Source organism: Cervus elaphus, chromosome 5 (genome assembly GCF_910594005.1).
Source record: "Cervus elaphus chromosome 5, mCerEla1.1, whole genome shotgun sequence".
NCBI classification, from domain to species: Eukaryota; Metazoa; Chordata; class Mammalia; order Artiodactyla; family Cervidae; genus Cervus; species Cervus elaphus.
In genome coordinates this window covers 77,324,072-77,345,836 of record NC_057819.1, presented here as the reverse complement: position 1 = coordinate 77,345,836, position 21,765 = coordinate 77,324,072, and the positions used below count along the sequence as shown (strand labels likewise).

General features: G+C 38.5%; 1 protein-coding gene across 1 annotated transcript in view; it reads right to left on the bottom strand.

The window, feature by feature from the left end:
- The window catches only part of LOC122693181 (protein SET-like), a 65,197-nt gene that overhangs the window by 32,983 nt on the left and 10,449 nt on the right, over positions 1 to 21,765 (bottom strand). The window contains exon 2 of the mRNA XM_043900753.1: positions 13,728 to 13,810. Coding sequence (XP_043756688.1) covers positions 13,728 to 13,810 — 83 coding nt within the window. The remainder of the gene's footprint in view (positions 1 to 13,727; positions 13,811 to 21,765) is intronic.

Sequence of the window (21,765 nt, the reverse complement as noted above, 5' to 3'; positions counted from 1 at the left end):
AGGTCGGTTTAAATCTTGGATTCTCTCTTTCTCCAACTCTAACCAGTCTTCCACACCTAGAAAGAGGCTGCTGAGATCTGCAGGCAGATGGCTGAAAGAGGAGTGCCTTAGGGAGAGCCTGCATGGGGAGTGGTACTGTTTGCCAAAGTGACTCAGATGGTAAAGAATCTGCCTGCAATGCAGGAGACCTAGGTTCAGTCCCTGGATCAAGAAGAATCCCTGGAGAAGGGAAGAGCTACCCACTCCAGTATTCTTGCCTGGAGAATTCCATGGACAGTGGAGCCTGGTGGGCTACAGTCCATGGGGTCCCAAAGAGTCAGACATACTGAGCGACTAACAATCTTCATTTTCATCTTACGTACTTATTTAGGGCTTCCCTGATGGCTCAGTGGTAAAGAATCTGCCTGCCAATGCAGGAGACACAGGAGTTATGAGTTTGATCCCTGGGTCAGGAAGGTCCTCTGGAAAAGCAAACGGCAACTCACTCCAGTATTTGTGCCTGAAATCCCACAGACAGAGGAGCCTGGAGAACTAGAGTTCACAGGGTCACAAAGGGTGGGGCACGACTGAGCGACTGAGTATGCATCTTGATTTTACCACTTGAAGTTCCATGCTCCCAGGAAATTGCTTAGTAGCCCCAGGCTAACCAGACAGTTGCCCACTGCAGTAGAGAGGGCTGATCAGACTTTCCCCACTATAGCTCAGGTTGGAGCCTGGAAGGTGGTGTAAAGAGCCTCCTGGATGAGATCCTGCATACATCATAGGAAAGAGCCTAGCCGGCAGAGATGAGTGTACTTCCATTGGCAAGGCTGATATAGTTCACTTTATAAAGATTAAAAACCTTCATATGGCCAAAATGTTATACACAAAGTTAATGGGCAAATATTAATCTTGAGAAAGCTTTATTTCCAATTAGATGCCAAAGGGTTATATGCTCAGCTGTGGTAATACAATATTTACCATGTAGCTTCCAGAGCAGTCAGGGAGAATGAAATAGTCATGTAATATTAATTCTTGATGCCAAGACTCTGAGAAATTGTGTGAATGAAATATTTTGGGAGCTATGTGACTAGATAGCTAAGTCTTGAGGTTAGGCAGAGCTTCTCTGAAGAGGTAACACATGAGTTGATTTAAGGATATGTCAGAAGGATTCTGGTGAAAATTTCTGGAATGGGGTGGAGAAAAACAAGAAGAAAAGAAGTCCAATGTGATGCCAAAGCATAATATGAGGTCCACAGAATCCAATTCCTTTAATAATAAAATATATAACAGAATATGATTTGGTGATTTTATGAATGTATAAATGTTTTAAATCATCAAAAATGTATTTAAATGCATGCAGTTTATTATAGGTCAATTAGTCCTGAGTGAAGTTGTATAAAACACCATGCAGACTAGATCATAGCTTACCAGGGAGAATGGCTTACATAAAGCTTTGGGTTTAAACCCAAAACACTGAGAAGACACCAGACCTTTAGGAGAGGGAAGATCTGACTACATTTGTGAACATACAGTACATGTGCTATGGTTTCACCCATGCTGACCATCTGCCTGAAACTATTCCAAGCACTCAATTAAGTCCTTTTGTTCCACACAACCTTACGAAGCTCTACTATCCTCATTTTCATTTAGAGAAACTGAGACAAAGTGAGATTATAGAACTTATTAAAGCTCTTCTGAATTCAGAGTCCATATGTCAACCATTATGTCCCTACTTTCTCAATTCTGTATTAGCTGCTGAGGGCAGAATACAATTGCCTTGTGCAAAGCTTGCAGCACTTAACAAGTTGCTTTTACACGATCTCATTTAATGCTTCTGATGACATAATAAGGTTTGGGTTTTTTGTACTCCTTTTACAACTGTACCAATTAAGCAGCAGACATTTTTAGCAGTTTTCCTGCAGGTCACATGAATTGAGTCTCGGTCTTGTGGTTTTATAAGCCTACTGCTCTCTTTCCAACCCATGCTTACTAATGTCAGAGAAAACTTACAGGGAGTGGAGCAGATAGGCAAGGAAGATTTTATTTCAGACTAGATAGAAATAGGAGAGAGACTAAACTCAGCTCCACTGAAACAAAAGGCAGGAGAGGTTTTTAAGCACTGGGATAATCTAGTGGAAGAGAGAATTAGGGGGAAGGTGGTCAATATAATTAGGCCACCTGGGTTTGCTTAATACAAGTTGGGCTCCTTCTCCCCCACAGAGACTAGGAGATAAGGGCACTTTCTTGATGATTCAAAAGAATGACTCTCAGGTCCTTGGAAAAGACATTGCTGGTTTTTAAAACTAGAAAGTGACTGGGAGGAGACCTACATTTCAAGGGGGGAAGGTGGCAGAAATTCTCTAAGAGGGAGCTCAGAGGCTTGTAGTTAGGAAGAAGCCCATCTAATGTTTAGTCAGACTGAAGGGAGCATTACATCCATCTTGTTCACTAGCTCTGTGGCGTCCACTGTGGTTAGGGATATTCACATTCCATGATGCCAAATAACAGTCAGGAGGGCTTAAGAGACACCACTAACATAAGTGCATACTTTGGGAATCTCTTCCTTTTTTTTTTCTAGATCCGACTTAATTACCTTTCTTCAGGAAACCTTCCCAGTCACATTATAAAGTGTCCTTGTAGTAGCTTCACTCCTTTCAAAACAGCACATCTACAATTGGTTGTTTTCTGACTGCCATCCTGTTAGGCAGTCAGCTCTCGCAACTGGCAAGATATCATCCGTTGCTTAGAACTATGCCTGACATTTCATAACTGAGCCATTCAGGCTGCCCTGGTGAACAGATATGCAAGTGAGTCAAAGAAGGATAAACATGAGAAAAAACAGAGAAGGAATGAAGGATAAGTCGAATTTCAGCTCCTCTGTCCATGGGATTCTCCGGGCAAGAATACTGGACTGGGTTGCCATTTCCTTCTCCAGGGGATCTTCCCAACCTGGGAATCAAACCTGGGTTTGAATCTGCACTATATGCAGATTCTTTACCAGCTGCTACAAGCCAACCACCACCACCAGACTTTCAGCTAAGCCATTACAGATTTCTTTTAGTCAAATTTTAATTCTTTCTATAAATCCATGCTTTCGGTATATGTCTTATCACTAGTAGACTGGGGATTCTAGTGAGGAAAGTACTACCTTTTCCATCAGATTATAAGTTCACAAAAACAAGGAGCTTTATCCCCTCTTATTAGACTCTGGGTAGCAATCTGTAAATGCACAAAATTTAATAAGGTATATCACTGAATGGTTTTTTAATGAAGAATGAATAAATACAAATGTGAATATAAATGAATCATTTATAGGGTTGCCTTTCCATCTGTTTTGAGAAACTTAGTTCTTCATAAAAATATTTTCTGGTGAGAATACTAGAATCTTGTGTGGGGGTCATGCTATAAAGAATGCTTCTGGAAAGCAAAACTGTTACAGGGCTGAAATCAGAAAACCTTGTTGAGTGTCTTATAGGTTAATTCCATGACATGCTGCAGTCCATGGGGTTGCAAAGAGTCAGACACAGCTGAGTGACTGAATTGAACTGAACATGACATGACAACCAAAATAATAAAAATTCAGGCTTCTGAATCACAACAACAAATACTATTTACTCTACAAGATATTCAAAGCAGTATACTATTGGTGAAAGGATTCATAGACTAACAAGGTTGGCTCTCATTAAAAAGTCTGACTTTCCAAGTATTCCACTGAATCTGGAGGACACTTCAGAATTTCTTCAAACATTTCTACTTTGATTCAGGGAGTGGTACTTCAGTTCAAAGAGTTCAGAGCTGTGAGCACTTCATTTTTTCCATTTTCCTCCTGTTCCCTACCAACAACACTCAGCAGTTTATAGAATCAGCTGAACAATTCAACACTTCTTCACAGGCACAGAACTTTTTCAGTATTTGAGCATGATGTGAAGTATAATAAGATAAAAACAGCTAATTAAGTAAAACTATGACAAAACCACCACACAACTGACATCTGGCACTTTAATGGTTGTCAGGTGTCAGCTAAGGCAAAGGAGTTTTATAGTCTGGTTTCAAAAATAGCAGTGGTGGTATCTTCTTATTAGCTCAGAAAAGATATATTTCATAAAAATGACCTCATTTATTCTTCCCATTTATCAAGAATAATCAAGTAACCATGCTTAAGAAACATAAGGGAAGCATCCATGCCCTTTAGTTTGAATCCAAGATATTTAAATCAAGTTGAATAGACACAGATTTAAATTGAGATAATTGGAAGCAATGTATTTTAGAGTATTGTATTTTTGTAAGTATTAATGAGAGTGTTTAATAGGAGATGTGAGGCTTCTAATAATAGAATATCCAATTCACATTGCCTTTAAAACTATGAACTCTCATGTAACAATCAATCATTCTGGTAGTAGATGACTGCAGAGTTCATTAATTTTGGAGTATAATGGCATGGAAGGTACTGGTAAGCTTCTGTGCCACTGTCTTGGTTTTCTCTTCATGATCTCACGATGGCAGTTATGGTACAAACTAATGTTGATTCTATGACAAGAGCAAGAACAGTTGCATCATTTTTGTTGTCATTGTTCAGTTGCTAAGAAATGCAACCCCGTGGGTTGTAGCCCACCAGACTCCTTTGTCCATGGGATTTCTGAGGTAAGAATACTGGAGTGGGTCGCCATTTCCTTCTCCAGGGGATCTTCCAGACCCAGGGATTGAACTTATCTCTCTTGCATTGGCAGGCAGGTTTTCTTTCTTTCTTTCTTTCTTTCTTTCTTTTAACCACTCAGCCATCAGGGAAACCCCCTGCATCACCTTACCCAATTATATTTACCAGAAAAAAAAAAATGCTTATTCTGTGGAAATCTCAAGCTATTTACCCTCATTTCATTCACCAGGTTTTTAATGCATACCTGTGGATAGCTCATTCACTAGAGAAGGATGATGCCTGCCTTAGTCACTTATCATCACTTGCAGGGACTGTGGAGAACTACCTTTCTTGACTATATTGAAAAAAATGTGGTTGTACCATGAAGAAAGAAATGAGGAAAGAAATGAGGAAAGATATTAACTATTGGACAGACAAGAAAAACAGGTGCTGCTGGGAGTATCAAATGAGATGATATATGAAAACATGAATTAAAATGTAAGTCCACTTACAAATCCATAGTCACATTATTAATGACCTGAATTAGCTAACAGATTGCCAGAATCAGTAGTGTTTTGCTAAGTTTATGCACACAAATAACTAAATTATATAAAACTATAACATCTAGGTCCCACAGGATATGAGAAACTTCCCCATGTGATCTTTTAAAATTTATTTATTTTAAATTGAAGGATAGATAACTGTTTTACAGAATTGTGCTGTTTTCTCTCAAACCTCAACATGAATCAGCCATAGGTATGCATACATCCCCTCCCTTTCAAGCCTCCCTCCCATCCCACCTCTCTAGGTTGATACAGAGCCCCTGTTTGAGTTCCCTGAGCCTCACAGCACATTCCTGTTGGCTATCTATTTTACATATGGTAATGTAAGTTTCCATGTTTCCCCATGTAATTTTGATGTGAATCCTTTCTTAAGAACTATTGATTTAGATAATAGTGACAGAGAAATAGATAGAGAAGACAGAGAATGCATGAGTTCTACCAAAATGCAGCAGATTAGGCACCAGATAAACATATATCTTTCTCTGTTCCCTTTTGAAACCCCAGGTAAAATGAAGACATATAAACAGACAAAAAAAGAGAAGTATTCAGTCAATGAGAGGTATCTACATCATTTGGTAAAATGGAAAGCAGATGGGTGAAAAGAGCAGGAAGGGTTGTAAAACAATTGCCTACAGCTCTTCTATGAAATGTCACAAAAATACCAGGAGATTTGCAAAACAGAAGCATGAAAAGGCTGATGAATTAGAAATCCCACGCAGTGTTGAAGTCAGGGGCAATGAAGTATAGGTCCAAAAGAGAAAAATTAGATGTAGGTTTTTATAAAGAAAAATTAAGTGCTCAAATCTTGTCCTGTTGAAGCTAGACAACTGTCTCTGTCTCAGTGTGACTGAAGAATGGATGATTGTTCTCTGGTTAAGCCTAGAGGCTCTGGGAACACCAGACAAAGATGAATATCAAATAAAGCAATATAGTATTAGCAACAAGCAGATTAACTGAAACTCTAAATAAGGAATAGTGATATGCCATTTCCCTCATCCCGCCAGTCACCAAAACGTTGCTATCCATGTCAATGCCTTCCACCACTACCCCATCTCAAACAGGAGACTGGAGGATTGTTCTCTGGGAAAACAGGCTAGCCTAGGAAAATGCAAGGAACTAATAATAATATGGGCTCAGCATTCACTCTCTCATTGGTGTAATCTTTCCATTGACCAAGTTCACTCCAAAACACACAAAGCTCCATAATACCTTTTCAGGGTCTCACTCTTAAGTCTCATTCTTAGTTATGAGCAAAAATCAATGATCATTTGCAATTTAAATACTTTTTTAATGAGAAAAAGATATAAGCAAACAAATATAGAACTAAAGAAAAGGTGAAATCAAAGGAAACAGGGTCAATACATGGGACAAAGCCAAATTGGGGGGGCGGGGGGGGGGGGGAAACGGCTATGGAGAAATAAGAAAGAAACATTGTAGCCACAGAACAGGATAAAAGATCATATTTAAATTAACTATGAGGGAAAAAAAGGTTCTTAGGAATTTTGTATTAATATATGTATAAATACAAGTAAAGAAATGCAATCGGAGAAAGGTTAAGGATAAAGTTGAGACAGTATCATAGACAGTGGTAAAAGAAATAGAAAATAGAAAAACATAATCAGAGGTTCCTCAAAGAGATCCCATATCTGACTGACAGAGATTCGCCTTCCTGGATCACAGACTAGTCATGGCAAAGGTGTGTATAACTCGGTGAATCTCTGAGCCCTAACGTGCAGGGCTGCCCAAGACAAGACAGATGGGCCTTAATGAAGAGATTTCACAGAACGTGATCCCTTGGAGGAGGGAATGGTAAACCACTCCAATATTCTTGCTGTTCGAACCCTGTGGACAGTATGAAAAGGCAAAATGACATGACACTGAAAAATGAGCCTGACAGGTTGGATGGAAGGTGTCTAATATGTTATTAGGGAAGAGTGGAGGGCAATTACTAATAGCTCCAGAAAGAATGAAGCACCTGGGCCAAAGTGGAAAACATGCTCAGTTGCCAGTATGTCTGGGCTTCCCTGGTGGTTTGGTGGTGAAAAATCTCCCTGCAGTACAGGAGACCCAGGTTTGATTCCTGGGTTGAGAAGACCCCTTGCAGAAGGAAATGGCAACCCACTCCAGTATTTATTTCTGGAAAATTCCTTGGACAGAGGATCCTGGCCTGCCTACAGTCCATGGAATCACAAAAGAGTTGGACATGATTTGACGACTAGAACAAAACAGAAACAAACTGGTGGTGATGGAAAATTCCAATACTGTAAAGCACAATATTGCATAGTAACTTGAAATGTTAGGTCCATGAGTCAAGGTAAACTGAACCTGGTCAAACCATACAATTGTGCTCATTTCACAAAGGGGAGAAGGCAGGAATGAACATCGACATCTTAGGAATCAGTGAATTAAAATGGGCAAGAATGGGCGAATTTAATTCAGATGACAATTATACCTACCACTGCAGGCAAGAACCCCTTAGAAGTAATGGAGTTACCCTCATAGTCAACAAAAGAGTCTGAAATGAATTATTTGGGTACAATCTCAAAAATGATAGAATGATCTTGGTTCATTTCCAAGGCAAACCATTCAACATCACAGTAATCCAAGTCTATGCCCCAACCACTAATGTCAACAAAGCTGAAGTTAATCAATTCTATGAAGACCTACAAGATCTTGCAGAACTAACGCTACCACCAACAACAAAAAATGTCCTTTTCATCATTAGAGGTTAGAATAAAAAAGTAGGAAGTCAAGAGATACCTGGAGTAACAGTCAGGTTTGGCTGTGGAGTACAAAATGAAGCAGAGCAAAAGCTAACAGACTTTCATCAAGAAAACACGAGACAGCAAAAGAGACACAGATGTATAGAACAGTCTTTTGGACTCTGTGGGAGAGGGCAAGGGTGGGATGATTTGAGAGAACAGCACTGAAACATGTATATTATCATATGAGAAATGGATCACCAGTCCAGGTTCAATGCATGAGACAGGGTGCTCAGGGCTGGTGCACTGGGATGACCCTGAGGGGTGGGATGGGGAAGGGGGTGGGAAGGGGGTTCAGGATGGGGAACACATGTACACCCATGGCTGATTCAAGTCAACATATGGCAAAACCACTACAATATTGTAAAGTAATTAGCCTTCAATTAAAATGAATAAATTTATTTAAGAAAAATCTAAAAAAGAAAAAGAAAGCACACTGATCAATCACAACAACCACCCTCTTCCAACAACACAAGAGATGATTCTACACATGAACATCACCAGATGGTAAATACCTAAATCAGATTGATTATATTCTTTGCAGTCAAAGATGGAGAAGCTCTATACAGTCAGCAAAAACAAGACCCAGAGCTGACTGTGGCTCAGATCATGAGCTCTGTATTGCAAAATGCAGGGTAAAGTAGAAGAAATTAGGGAAAACCAGTAGATCATTCAAGTATGACCTAAAGAAAATCCCTTATGATTATACAGTAAAGGTGACAAATAGACTCAGGGATTAGATCTGGTAGACAGAGTGCCTGAAAACAATGAACAGAGGTTCATAACATTGTATAGGAGGCAGTAATCAAAACCATGCCCAAGAAAAAGAAATGAAAGAAAACAAAATGGTTGCCTGAGGAGGCTTTACAAATAGCTAAAAAAAAAAAAAAAAAAAAAAGATGAGAAAGCCATGGGGGAAAGGGAAAGATATACCTAAATGAAGGCAGAGTTCCAGAGAACAGCAAGGAGAGATAAGAAGGCCTTCTTAAATGAACAGTGCAAAGAAATAGAGGAAAACAAGAATGGGAAAAAAGAAAGATCACTCCAAGAATTGGAGAGATCAAGGAAACATTTCATGAGAGAATGGGCATGATAAAAGGCAGAAAGGGTAAGGACCTAACAAAAGCAGAGGAGATTAAGAAGATATGGCAAGAATACATAGAAGAACTCTACAAAAAAAAGATCATAATGGCCTGGATAACCACGATGTGTGGTCACTCACCTAGAGCCAGACATCCTGGAATGTGAAGTCAAATGGGCCTTGGGAAGCATTACTATGAACAAAGATAGTGGAGGTAATAGAATTCCAGTTGAACCATTTGAAATCCTAAAAGATAATGCTGTTAAAGTGCTGCCCTTAATATGTCAGCAAACTTGGAAAACTCAGGAGGAACACAGAGCTAGAAAAAGTCAGCTTTCATTCCAACCCCAAAGAAGGGCAATGCCAAAGAATGTGCAAACTACTATGTGCTCATTTCACATGCTAGCAAGGTTATGCTCAACATCTTTTAAGCTAGGCTTTAGCACTATGTGAACTGAGAACTTCCAGCTATACAAGCTGGGCTTAAACAAGGCAGAGAAACCAGAGATCAAATTGCCAGCATCCGTTATATCATAGAGAAAGCAAGGAAATTCCAGAAAAACGTTTACTTCTTTTTCATTGATGATGCTTTTGACTGTGTGGATCACAGCAAACTGTGGAAAATTCTTAAAGAGATGGGAATACCAGACACCTTCCCTGTCTCCTGAGAAGCCTGTATGCAGGTCAACAAGCAACAATTAAACCGAACATGGAACAACAGACTGGTTCTAAATTGGGAAAGAATATGACAAGGCTGTATATTGTCACCCTGCTTATTTAACTTATAGGCATAGTACATCATGCAAATGCCAGGCTGGATGAATCACAAGCTGGAATCAAGATTGCTGGAAGAAATATCAACAACCTCAGATATGCAGATAACACCACCCTAATGGCCGAAAGTGAAGAGAAACTAAACAGCCTCTTGATAAAGGTGAAAGAGTAGCGTGAAAAAGCTGGCTTAAAACTCAACATTCAAACAAAGATCATGACATCCAGTCCTATCACTTCATGACAAATAGAAGGGGAAAATTTGGAAGCAGTGACAGAATTTATTACCTTGGTCTCCAATATCACTTGCAGATGGTGACTGCAGACATGAAATTAAAAGACTTTTGTGTCCTTGGAAGGGAAGCTGTGACAAATCTAGACACTATATTAAAAGTAGAGACATCACTTTGCTGATGTATAGTCAAAGTTATGATTTTTCTAGTAATCATGTATGGATATGAGATTTGGGCCATAAAGAAAGTTGAGCACTGAAGAATTGATGTTTTTGAATTGTGCTTCTGGAGAAGGCTCTTGAGAGTCCCTTGGACAGCAAGGAGATCAAACTTGTCAATCTTAAAGGAAGTTAAGCCTGAATAGTCATTGGAAGGACTGATGCTAAAGCTGAAGCTCCAATACTTTGGCCACTGATGCAAAGAGCTGACTCACTAAAAAAACAAAACAAAGCAAAACAAAACAAAAAACCCTGATTTGGGAAAGACTGAAAGCAAAAGGAGAAGGGGGTGGCAAGATGGTTAGATTGCATCACTAGCCTTTACTCAGTGGCTCAATGGACATGAATCTGAGCAAACTCTGGAAGATAGGGAAGGATTGGGGACCTGGCATGCTCCAATCCATTCAGTCGCCAAGGGTAGGACTTGAATTAGAGACTGAACTATAACAAAGAAATTCCAAAAAGATAGGAATTTGGGGAGTAGAATGTCCAAAATATAAGAAAATTTGACTTTCCTGAAAGCCAGTCATTCCCAGAATGAAAGTTTCCACAAAATAATTAGCACATAGAATGAAGAATGATCCACATAAATTTACATGATGGGTTGGTTGGTTTTTTTCTCTAAGTCATGTCTGACTCTTGCAATCCAATGGACTGTAACCCCCCAGGTATCTCTGTCCATGGGAGTTTCCATGGACAGGAATTCCATGGCAGGAATACTGTAGTGAGTTGCCATTTTCCTTTCCAACGGATCTTCCTGAGCCATGGATTGAACCTGAGTCTCTTTTGTCTCCTGCATTGGCAGGTAGGTTCCTTACCACTGAGCCACCTGGGAAGCCCAATTTGCCTGATAGTAAACGCAAAACACCAGAAATATTGGGGATACAATGAAATGAAAGCTTGTTGAAAGGACACAATTACCACCACCACCCTAGAAAGAATAACAACAAAAAAGAAAACATGTAAAGGATCTCAAAACAGATTGTGTCAGGGTTCTCCATTACCCATTGAAAACTAGAATGGGACATTAAGTTTGGAAACTGATCAAAGATAATATCCAATTTACACTTTTATAAATAAATCATTAGCCACATGTGACAAAAAAATGAAGATGTAGACAGCTTAATCTCAAAAGTACCTCTAATGTGCCCTTTATCTGTAAGCTTTCAGAGGATTTCCTCTATAAAAAGGAGGGAATGGATTAACAGAGAAACATAGGTTTCAGAAAGCAGAGAAACCAAATATGATTGATGTAGAATGATTCCACAATAATTGTGAAAATTATATCCAGAATTACAAGCTGAATCTCTAATACTTTGGCCATGTGATGCAAAGAGCTTACTTATTTGAAAAGACCCTGATGCTGGGGAAGATTGAGGGCAGGAGGAGAAGGGGACGACAGAGGATGAGATGGTTGGATGGCATCGCCGACTCAATGGACATGGATTTGGGTGGATCCAGGAGTTGGTGATGGACAGGGAGGCCTGGTGTACTGCAGTTCATGGGGTCACAAAGAGTCGGACACAACTGAGTGAGTGAATTGAACTGAACTGAGTAGGCCTGGAGAGAAACTGCATCAGATTGGAACAGAGTAACAGAGAGTACTCTCAAGGAAAAATAATACTTTGTAAATTATCTAATGTATTTGATTTTATTAGACTTGATAATTTTACAATTCTCTTGGAGAAGTTGAATAAAGAATTCATGATAGGTACAACTAAAGTTAATGAAATGGGGGGAAAAGATGATAAAAAATTTAAAAATCAATACTGATATTCGTGTAGGGAATATGGAGGAAATGATTTAATATTGAAGGCAGCTCTTTTGCCTCTTTTCTGTTTGTCTATTTCTGTCCCCATCTAGGTAAAGAATCAACCTATCAATGCAGGAGACATAGAAGAGGCAGGTTTGATCCCTGGGGTTGGAAATACCCCGTGGAGTAAGAAATGGCAACCCACTCCAGTATTCTTACCTGGAAAATCCCATGGAGAGAGGACCTGGGTGGGCTACAGTTCATGGAGTCGCAATGAGTTGGACACAACTGAGTGACTAGGCATGCAGGCACTAATCTTAAACACCTAATTATAGGAATGAGATCACTAAGCCATGGAAACAAACTATGGATTTATGCTTTACTAAATACACACCATGCCTTGCCTCACTTGTCGATTCTTCTCCTAGCTAAAAGGAAGAAAGAATGATCAGTTCTCTACCCCTAACAACTCCCTAAAGAATCCTGGAGGCAGATCACACAGAAAAGATAGCATGTGAAGGGAGTCAGCCACTTTGCACACAATGAAGAATAATGCAGAAGGCAAACTCCTGCTGAATGGTTCACTGAAATTCTTCCCCCACAGTTTTCCCTCTAAAAATTGTCATGACTGAGCAGAATCTTCAGAGTTGGTCTCTGGACAGGAGTCCACCTTCTCCCCAGATTGTGGGCTCTTCTGAATAAAGCACCTTTCCTTTATAGTGGCACCTGCCTCTCGAATTATTGGCTTTTGAGTGGCCAGCAGCCAAACATGAGTTTGATAACAATGTGAAGTGAAAGTCTCAGTCGTGTCCAACTCTTTGCGACCATATGGACTATACAGTCCATGGAATTCTTCAGGCCAGAACACTGGAGTGGGTAGCCTTTCTCCTCTCCAGGGGATCTTCCCAACCCAGGGATCAAACCCAGGTCTCCTGCACTGCAGGCAGATTCTTTACCAGCTGAGCCACAAGGGAAGCCCAAGAATACAGGAGTGGGTAGCCTATCCCTCTCCAGTGGATCTTCCCCACCCAGTAATCGAACTGGAGTCTCCTGCATTGCAGACAGATTCTTTACCAACTGAGCTATTAGGGAAGCCCTGGCTAACAATATGGGAAGTAAAAACAAAAGCAGTGATTTCAGCATTAAAACTGGTTTGCTTCTTAAACAGAGAATCGTATTTCTGATTTTGTACTTCTCTTTCTGAAAGGACATATATTGTTTCCATGTACAGTATTAACTCTATAAGTATTAAAATTGAAGATAATGAATTAGTAATATTAGGCAAAAAAAATACACATGCAAATATATACATAGAGTAGTTATAGTGGTTAGCTCTAAACTGCTATTTTTTTCTTCATAAGATTTGTGGATGATATTTGTGTGTTTTTTTTTTAAAGTGCTATATATATAACTTTACAAAAACAAAATTGAAAATAGAAAAATAATATATAGTCAATTTCAAGGCAAAAAGCAGAAAATTATAATACTGTGGTACAGAGACAACATCTTGAAATACTTTATCATTTTATGCTTGTATGTATTTTTTACAAAACTAAGATCATACTACATATTTGAATCTGGTTTTTCAGTTCTTACATTGAAAATATACTGAACATTGTCCATGGCATTATTTATAAAATATGTAATACATGGAAATTAGCTCCGTGCTGCCTTACATAACAGAGTTAGTTTCTTCTGTGTATTCATTCAACAAATTGTTTGATTTCTTACAAAATTCAAAGCACTGTGCTTGGCTCTGGGGATAGAGACACAAACAAGGAAGCTGTGGTCTGAGCTCTCAGAATGTTTACAGTCTATTGAAGAAAACAAATCATACAAATCATTATCCAAGTACTATTGGTACCTCAAAGCAAGCTTATAATAATAGATTAATTATTAATAAATAAATAAACTAAAAATCGAAACTGATTTGAGAGATCCGAGATCTCCTAAAGAAATTCATTTTATCTGAGACCTGACAGAGGATTCTGGAAACAGGAAATAGCACGATTCTTTGTTTTTGACCCAAATATTTAAAGCAAAATGATTGTTTTAGGGATTCTAAAAAAGGGGCAATTTATGTACAGTTGATCTGAATTATACCTGAGAAGTGCACTTGTACCGTATCTTCTCCTATAGCCTAGTCTCAAGATGCTGGGTGACTAATAATAATCTGGATTAGTAAATAAGAGAACTAAGTAAATTTATAAATGATTATAGCTCCAGATAAACATAAATGCTTACATTGTAGTTTATATTGCAAGGCATAGGTTAGGTAATGTGAGGGATTCCTTGGTAGCTCAGTGGTAAAGAATCCCCTGCAATGCAGGAGATGTAGGTTCAATACCAGGGTCAGGACGATACCCTGGAGAAGGAAATGGCAACCCTCTCCAGTATTCTTGCCTGGGAAATCCCATGTACCGAGGCGCCTGGCAGGCTACAATCCATGAGGTCTCAAAAGAGTTGGACCCAATGTGCCAGCTAAACACAACAATGAAGGAGTTAAGTATCATATGTTTCCTGACTTTAAGGAGCTTTAATCATGCTTTCTAGCCAAAAGAGATGTAATCTAAGAGAATCACCCCAGAATTTAAATGAGATATAACAATTTGTGAATTTTTATTTTACCGTTGTTATTCTATTGATTATCATAAAAGAGGCAGCATATATTCCCATAATGAGAGCATTTTGTCACAATCATATTTCTCTCACTATATTTCTCACAGATTCAAATAAATTTATACTCATGTTTAAAGAATAATTAATAACTGAGATCTACAAATAATATTCAGATACATACTTGTCATGACCAAGTAAATTAGTTCACTTCAGCAGAAGAAAAAATAATGAAACTAATTTTGCTTATTGCAGTTTCAGTGCTAAATATTAAAAAGGAAATCTTAACTATTAATTCAATTGATTTGTCATGTGGATCTTTAAAAATGTTTTCTCATAAATAAGCAACTTTAATTAGCATTCTATTTTTGCAAGTAAACTTGGATTTTAAAAATGTGCAGTTTCTCCTAGTTCAGGGTGATAGATGGCCCAATTACTCTACAAAGACTTGCTGTACAAGCTTTAAAGAGCAAATCATTATTTGCCATCTTGAAGAGGAATGCTTGCAAGCTTCTTGAACATAAGGCCAAGACTTATGCCTCTTTTTTATTCCACTAAGTTGGATAGTGAAATAGTTAAATGTAAAACCCCAGAAAATGAAGTCCTGGTGGAATATTTACAGTGGGCCCATAATATAAATGTATTTCCTGCTTTATTCTCTTCTTCTTTCTCCTCTTCTTTTTTTCCCCTTCCTGTTTACTCTACTCATTCTAGTTTTTCTTCTTCTAATATTTTATGTAGTTTCAGTAATTTTGGAAGATATACTGATGTAGTTTTTAGCCTGAAAGTATGTCCCTTTCCTCCTAAAAGACATGCTAGCCTCAGTCATCACAGGAACTGGAGGCAGAGGTAAAAGGAGAAGAGAGGGAAATCCATTCTTGAGCATTAAGAGGTATTCGTAGCAAGCAGTTTTGTATTCTACACTTAAAAGTAAATGAGCCAAAATAGCTTCTGGCAATATAGTATGTGTGTAAATAAAAACATAGAACAGACTGGATGTAGCAGATGTAGATGTAGATGTAGATATAGATGAAGATGTAGCCAAAGAAATGGTGCTTCTGAACTGTGGTGTTGGAGAAAACTCTTGAGAGTCCCTTGGACTGCAAGGAGATCAAACCATTGAACCCTAAGGGAAATCAGTCCCGAATATTCATTGGAAGTCCTAAATATTCATTCATCAGCTGAAGCTGAAACTGCAATACTCTGGCCACCCAATGTGAAGAGCTGACTCATTTGAAAAGACCCTGATGCTGGGAAAGATTGAAGGCAGGAGGAGAAGGGGACGACAGAGGATGAGATGGTTGGATGGCATCACTGACTTGATGGACATGAGTTTGAGCAAGCTCCGGCAGTTGGTGATGGACAGGGAAGCCTGGCGTACTGCAGTCCGAGGGGTTGCAAAGAGTTAGACATGACTGAGCGACTGAACTGAACTGAGCAGATATAGATCTGAAGATTACACAAACTCAGGTTTTCAATAAAATAATTTAAATTATTTTTTCTAAGATATACTTTGTACATGCTGATGCTTTTTACTGCCAGTTCAAAAAAAGCTGATTAAAAGATGATTTAAATGATGATGAACTTACTATTTCCCACACCAAGGCACCCAGAGCTATGTGGCCCCAGAGTTCATGAATTAGAGGCTGAATGACACTCTCATGCTCTTTCCTTCTTGTTTCATCATGTTTGGAGTTGACCTTTGTCATCAGGCCTTTAAGTGATCAGAGTTCTAAAAAGAAAACCCTCTAATATCGGAAGTAGAGGGTTTCTTGAAAAGTAGTTTCTTTTCAAATGCTTTTTCAAAGCAGGGAGGTGAACTGTTTCCAGACTTTATAAACAGCTGTGTACATTATTTAAAATTTACTTATAAGAATAATCTTCTTGAAGAAGGAAGCTCAAATGGTGCTTACTTTGTGCCCCTACACTCCCCTTGCCTCTTGTTTAATTTATGATCCTTTTGATAAAGAACATCATGCCCACTATACATGGGAGTATCATAGTACTGTTGTCTTGCCTCAACCAATTAAATTTTGCACGGTTAAATACTGACTCATCACATTCTTGATAGTAAATCAGAGTAACATTCATATATACTGCATTTATGTTAATTACAATAATTACAAAGGGTCAAATGACCAGAAGAGTACAAATATAATGATTATTACAGAAATAAGTTAGGTCCTTCCTATATATTATCTTGCTATGATACATGACATCAAGCTAGGAATAGAGAAAACATGTGTTAATCAAGTAAGGGTACATTATGATTTGTTTGATAGTTAGAAAGATAAGCTCAATAACTTCTTCTAACAAATTTATGTTGAAAACAAACAAACAAAAAGTGATAGAACCAATACATGAAAGAGTTTAAAGTGACTTCAGGTACTCTTTTCCATCATTACCAGTTTTGTTTTCCCACCATCAACATGTCAAAATTTATCTCTAGTTTTGATGACTTTGTAAAATACTATGGTATTTTAGTATTATAGTACATTTAATACTATAATATGCTATTATTACTATATTAAACTATATATGAAAGCCGTTTTTGTAAATCTTCCCCTTGTTTTGGCATAAAATATTTTACTTATCTTCACCTCAATGAGATTTAAATATTTTAATATACATTTTTGTTGTTTAGTCCCTCAGTTGTGTGACTGCATCACATGAGGCTTCCCTGTCCTTCACTATGTCCCAGAGTTTGCTCAAATCTGTGTCCATTGAATTGCTGACGCCATCCAACCCTCTCATCCCCTGTTAACCTCTTCTCCACCTGCCCTCAATATTTCCCAGTACCAGGGTCTTTTCCAATGAGTTGGCCCTTCCTATTAGGTGGCCAAAGGATTGGAGCTTAGGCTTCAGCATCAGTCCTTTCAAAGAATATTCAGGGTTGCTTTCCTTTAGGACTGACTGGTTTGATCCCCTTTCTGTTGAAGGGACTCTCAAGAGTCTTCCCCAGCACCACAATTCAAAAGCACCAGTTCTTAAGAATTCAGCCTTCTTTATGGTCCACTTCTCACATCCACACATGATTACTGGAAAAACCTAGCTTTGACTATACAGACTTTTGTCAGCAAAGAGATGTCTCTACTTTTTAAAACACTGTCTAGGTTTGCTCTCCAAAGGAGCAAGTGTCTTTTAACTTCGTGGCTGCAGCCACCATCTGCAGTGATTTTGGAGTCCAAAAAAAATAAAGTCTGTCACTGTTTCCATTTTTTCCCCATCTCTTTGCCATGAACTGATGGGACGAGATGCCATGATCTTAGTTTTCTGAATGTTGAATTTTAAGCCAGCTTTTTCATTCTCCTCTTTCACCTTCATCAGGAGGCTCTTTAGTTCCTCTTCACTTTCTGCCATAAGGGTGGTGTCATCTGCATATCTGAGGTTATTGATATTTCTCCCAGCAATCTGATTCCTGCTTGAACTTCATCCAGCCTGGTATTTCACAAGATGTACTCTGCATTTAAGTTAAATAAACAGGGTGACGATATACATTAAATAATTAATAAATGTACACTGTCCCATTCTTATTTTTAGAGTTCTAATGACTAAGTTTCTGAGTTTCTGTCTGAGTTTCTGACTAATGTCTGTTTCCTAATGACTGCTGTATATAACTGGAGAACAACCAAGGCAAAGGCAGGTTGCCTGGCAGTGTTCCATTTCCCGGATGCGTGCTTAGTCATGCAGTCGTGTCCGATTCTTTGCGACTCCATGGACTGTCGCCCACCAGACTCCTCTGTCCGTGGGATTCTCCAGACAAGAATGCTGGAGTGGGCTGTGGTGCCCTTCTCCAGGAAATCTCCTCAACTCAAGGCTGGAACCTGCATCTCTTATGTCTCCTGCACCGGCAGGCAGGTTCTTTACCGCTAGTGCCACCTGGGACCTTTTTTCTAATAATGTTTTCAGAGAAGAATTTTTTTAGAGCTGTCCAGCCATTTACCATTTCAAAAAATTTTCCCACACTTAAGAAATATCAAGTATGTAATTGTGATAGATTTACATGTGTAAAAGTTAAATCTGAGTAATTTCTGGTGTGAATGAGAGTGTGAAATTGTCTGCTCACCTGAATTTATGTAATACTAGGAGAAGAGCACACATGTGCTAATATTCTTTGTGTTCCTGTACATATTTTTGCTGGCTTAGAGTTTATATTTCTAATTCAAACAAACAAAAATTCTGTTTTTTATTTGGTCTTAATACTTTCATCTAACTTGTGTTTGTAAAATGCCAATTCTGCCACATCATCTGTATTGTGTGTATATATTGTTTTCTTTTTTTGAAAACTGACTTTTAGAGAAGTTTTAGGTTTACACTGAAAGTGAGGGAAAGGCACAGATATTTCTCATAGGATCTCTGCCCTACACATGCACAGCCTTCCCATCATCAACGTCACTCACCGTAGTGGTGCATTTGCTACAACTGATGGGCCTACATTGACTCATCATATCAGTCTAATTCCATACTTTACGTTAGGGTCCAATCCTGATGTCGCATATTCTATGTGTTTGGACAAAGGTGTAATGACAGGCATCCATCACTTGTGATACCATGCAGAGTATTTTCAGAAATACTAAAAACTCTGTGTGCTCTACCTAATCACTCCCTTCCTGCCTCTATTTTTAACAAAATCTATAAATGTAATTGTAGAACTACTTTGCAGAGTTGCCCATAAAGAGTAACTATAAAGTCGTTAGGCACACTCTGGGCATTTAACAATGAAGTTGTTGTTATAGTTGTTGTTATTATTATTATTCAGTAAGCAAAATTGATCAGTTTTCTATTATTCTAGCTTATAGCATTTAATGTCACTCACCAGATGGGAATCAGAGAAAGAGGGAGTTGGGAATAGAATTGAAGATTGGTAATACTGGAAAGGATCTGAGAGATCACCCAGTCTGTCTAATCTGAGATCCTTTAATCAGATAAAGAAACTGAAACACAAACTTGCTAAGTGTCTTGCTCTAAATATCATATAGAAAAATATTACTTAAAATTCCTTTCATATATGAACACATTGTAATAAAATAACATTATAATATTAACATTTTGAATTATTAAAATACTATGTCTATCAGCATAGAGATGACCAGTGAGAAACAGGACCAAAACTTAGTCCTTGGATCTTTCACTTCAGATTTTTTTTCCACATGAATAAAACTTCTTAAATAGGCATAATAACTTAACATTCCCAAACTATGAACACCTGTCCTCTCATAGAGAGCTTTGTGAATTTAAATGCATGAATAAATTTTGTTCAAGTAGTTTAAATTTCATACCTACCTAAAGAATATATTGTATATTCTCTTAGGGATGTGTTCTATAGAAAGGGAAACTAGTGTCAACAAATATTGTAGCAAATTTAGGAAGAAAATACTTGCTCCAATTTTTTTAATGACATACACTTGTATCATAAATGCATCTGGTAGATTTGAAATGCCAAATTCACATTTTCAGTCCCCTAAAATAAAATTGTGCTAGAGTAAAGTAGAAATCATTAGACCAAGCAACTTGTTTCCATGATCTTTCATTCAAACTTAGTGTTCCTGTAAATCTGCATTCCATTTCAAGATTCATTGTGTGGGGCTTAGAATAAGCTATGTGCATAACTGAGGAGCAGAGTTTTTCACAAGCATTTCCTCAGGTAACTGATAGACTTAGTGCCATCCTAGATGTATCTTGGGTGCAATCAACAGTCTTAAGATTGAAAAGGCGGGGGGAGGATTTATACCTTTCATTATTGTTAAATGATAGAACACTTTCTGTATAAAGTCATCTGCTAATATGCTTGTGTGAGTGTCAAGTTCCTCCAGCTGTGTCTGCCTCTTTGCCACCCTATGGATGTGTAGCCTACAAGGCTCCTCTGTCCATGGGATTCTCCAGACAAGAATACTGGAGTGGGTTGCCATGCCCTTCTCCAGAGGATCTTCCTAACCCAGGGATTGAACCCAGGTCTCTCACATGGCAGGAAGATTCTTTACCCACTGACCTATCAGGGAAGCCCCAGTGGTAAAGAACCCACCTGCAATGCAGGAGATGCAAGAGACGCAGGTTTGATCTCTAGGTCAGGAAGATCCCCTGAAGGAGGGTGCAGCAACCCACTCCAGTATTCTTGCCTGGAGAATCCCAAGGACAGAGGCACCCTGCAGGCTACAGTGCATAGGGTCACACAGAGTAGGACATGTCTGAAGCGACTTAGCATGCTTGCATCAAAGTATCCAGAAAAGCAGAAAAGACCCCTGATAAATGTAGCATTCTTTGTGATTGGAATGAAAACTTACCTTTTCCAGTCCTGTGGCCACTGCTGAGTTTTCCAAATTTGTATATATTAAGTGCAGCAGTTTCACAGCATCATCTTTCAGGATTTGAAATAGCTCAACTGGAATTCCATCACCTCCACCAGCTTTGTTCTTAGTGATGCTTCCTAAGGCCCACTTGACTTCACATTCCAGGATGTCTAGCTCTAGGTGAGTGTGAGTGATCACACCATCATGATTATATGGGATGTGAAGATATGTTTTGTAAAGTTTTTCTGTGTATTCTTGCCACCTCTTTTAATATCTTCTGTTTCTGTTAGGTACATACCATTTCTGTCCCATTGAGCCCATCTTTGCATGAAATGTTCCCTTGCTATCTCTAATTTTCTTGAAGAGATCTCTAGTCTTTCCCATTCTATTGTTTTCCTCTATTTCTTTGCATTGATCGCTGAGGAAGGCTTTCTTATCTCTACTTGCTGTTCTTTGGAACTCTGCATTTAAATGGGTATATCTTTTCTTTTCTCGTTTGCTTTTTGCTTCTTTTCTTTTCACAGCTATTTGTCAGGCCTCCTCAGACAGCCATTTTGCTTTTTTTGCATTTCTTTTTCTTGGGGAAAAACCTTACGGCAGAACGTGAAGAAGAACTAAGGAAACTCTTGATGAAAGTGAAAGAGGTGAGTAAAAAAGTTGGCTTAAAGCTCAACATTCAGAAAACTAAGATCATGGCATCCAGTCCCATCACTTCATGGCAAATAGATGGGGAAACAGTGGAAACTGTGGCTGACTTTATTTTTCTGGGCTGCAAAATCACTGTAGATGGTGATTGCAGCCATGAAATTAAAAGACGCTTACTCCTTGGAAGGAAAGTTATGGCCAACCTAGATAGCATATTAAAA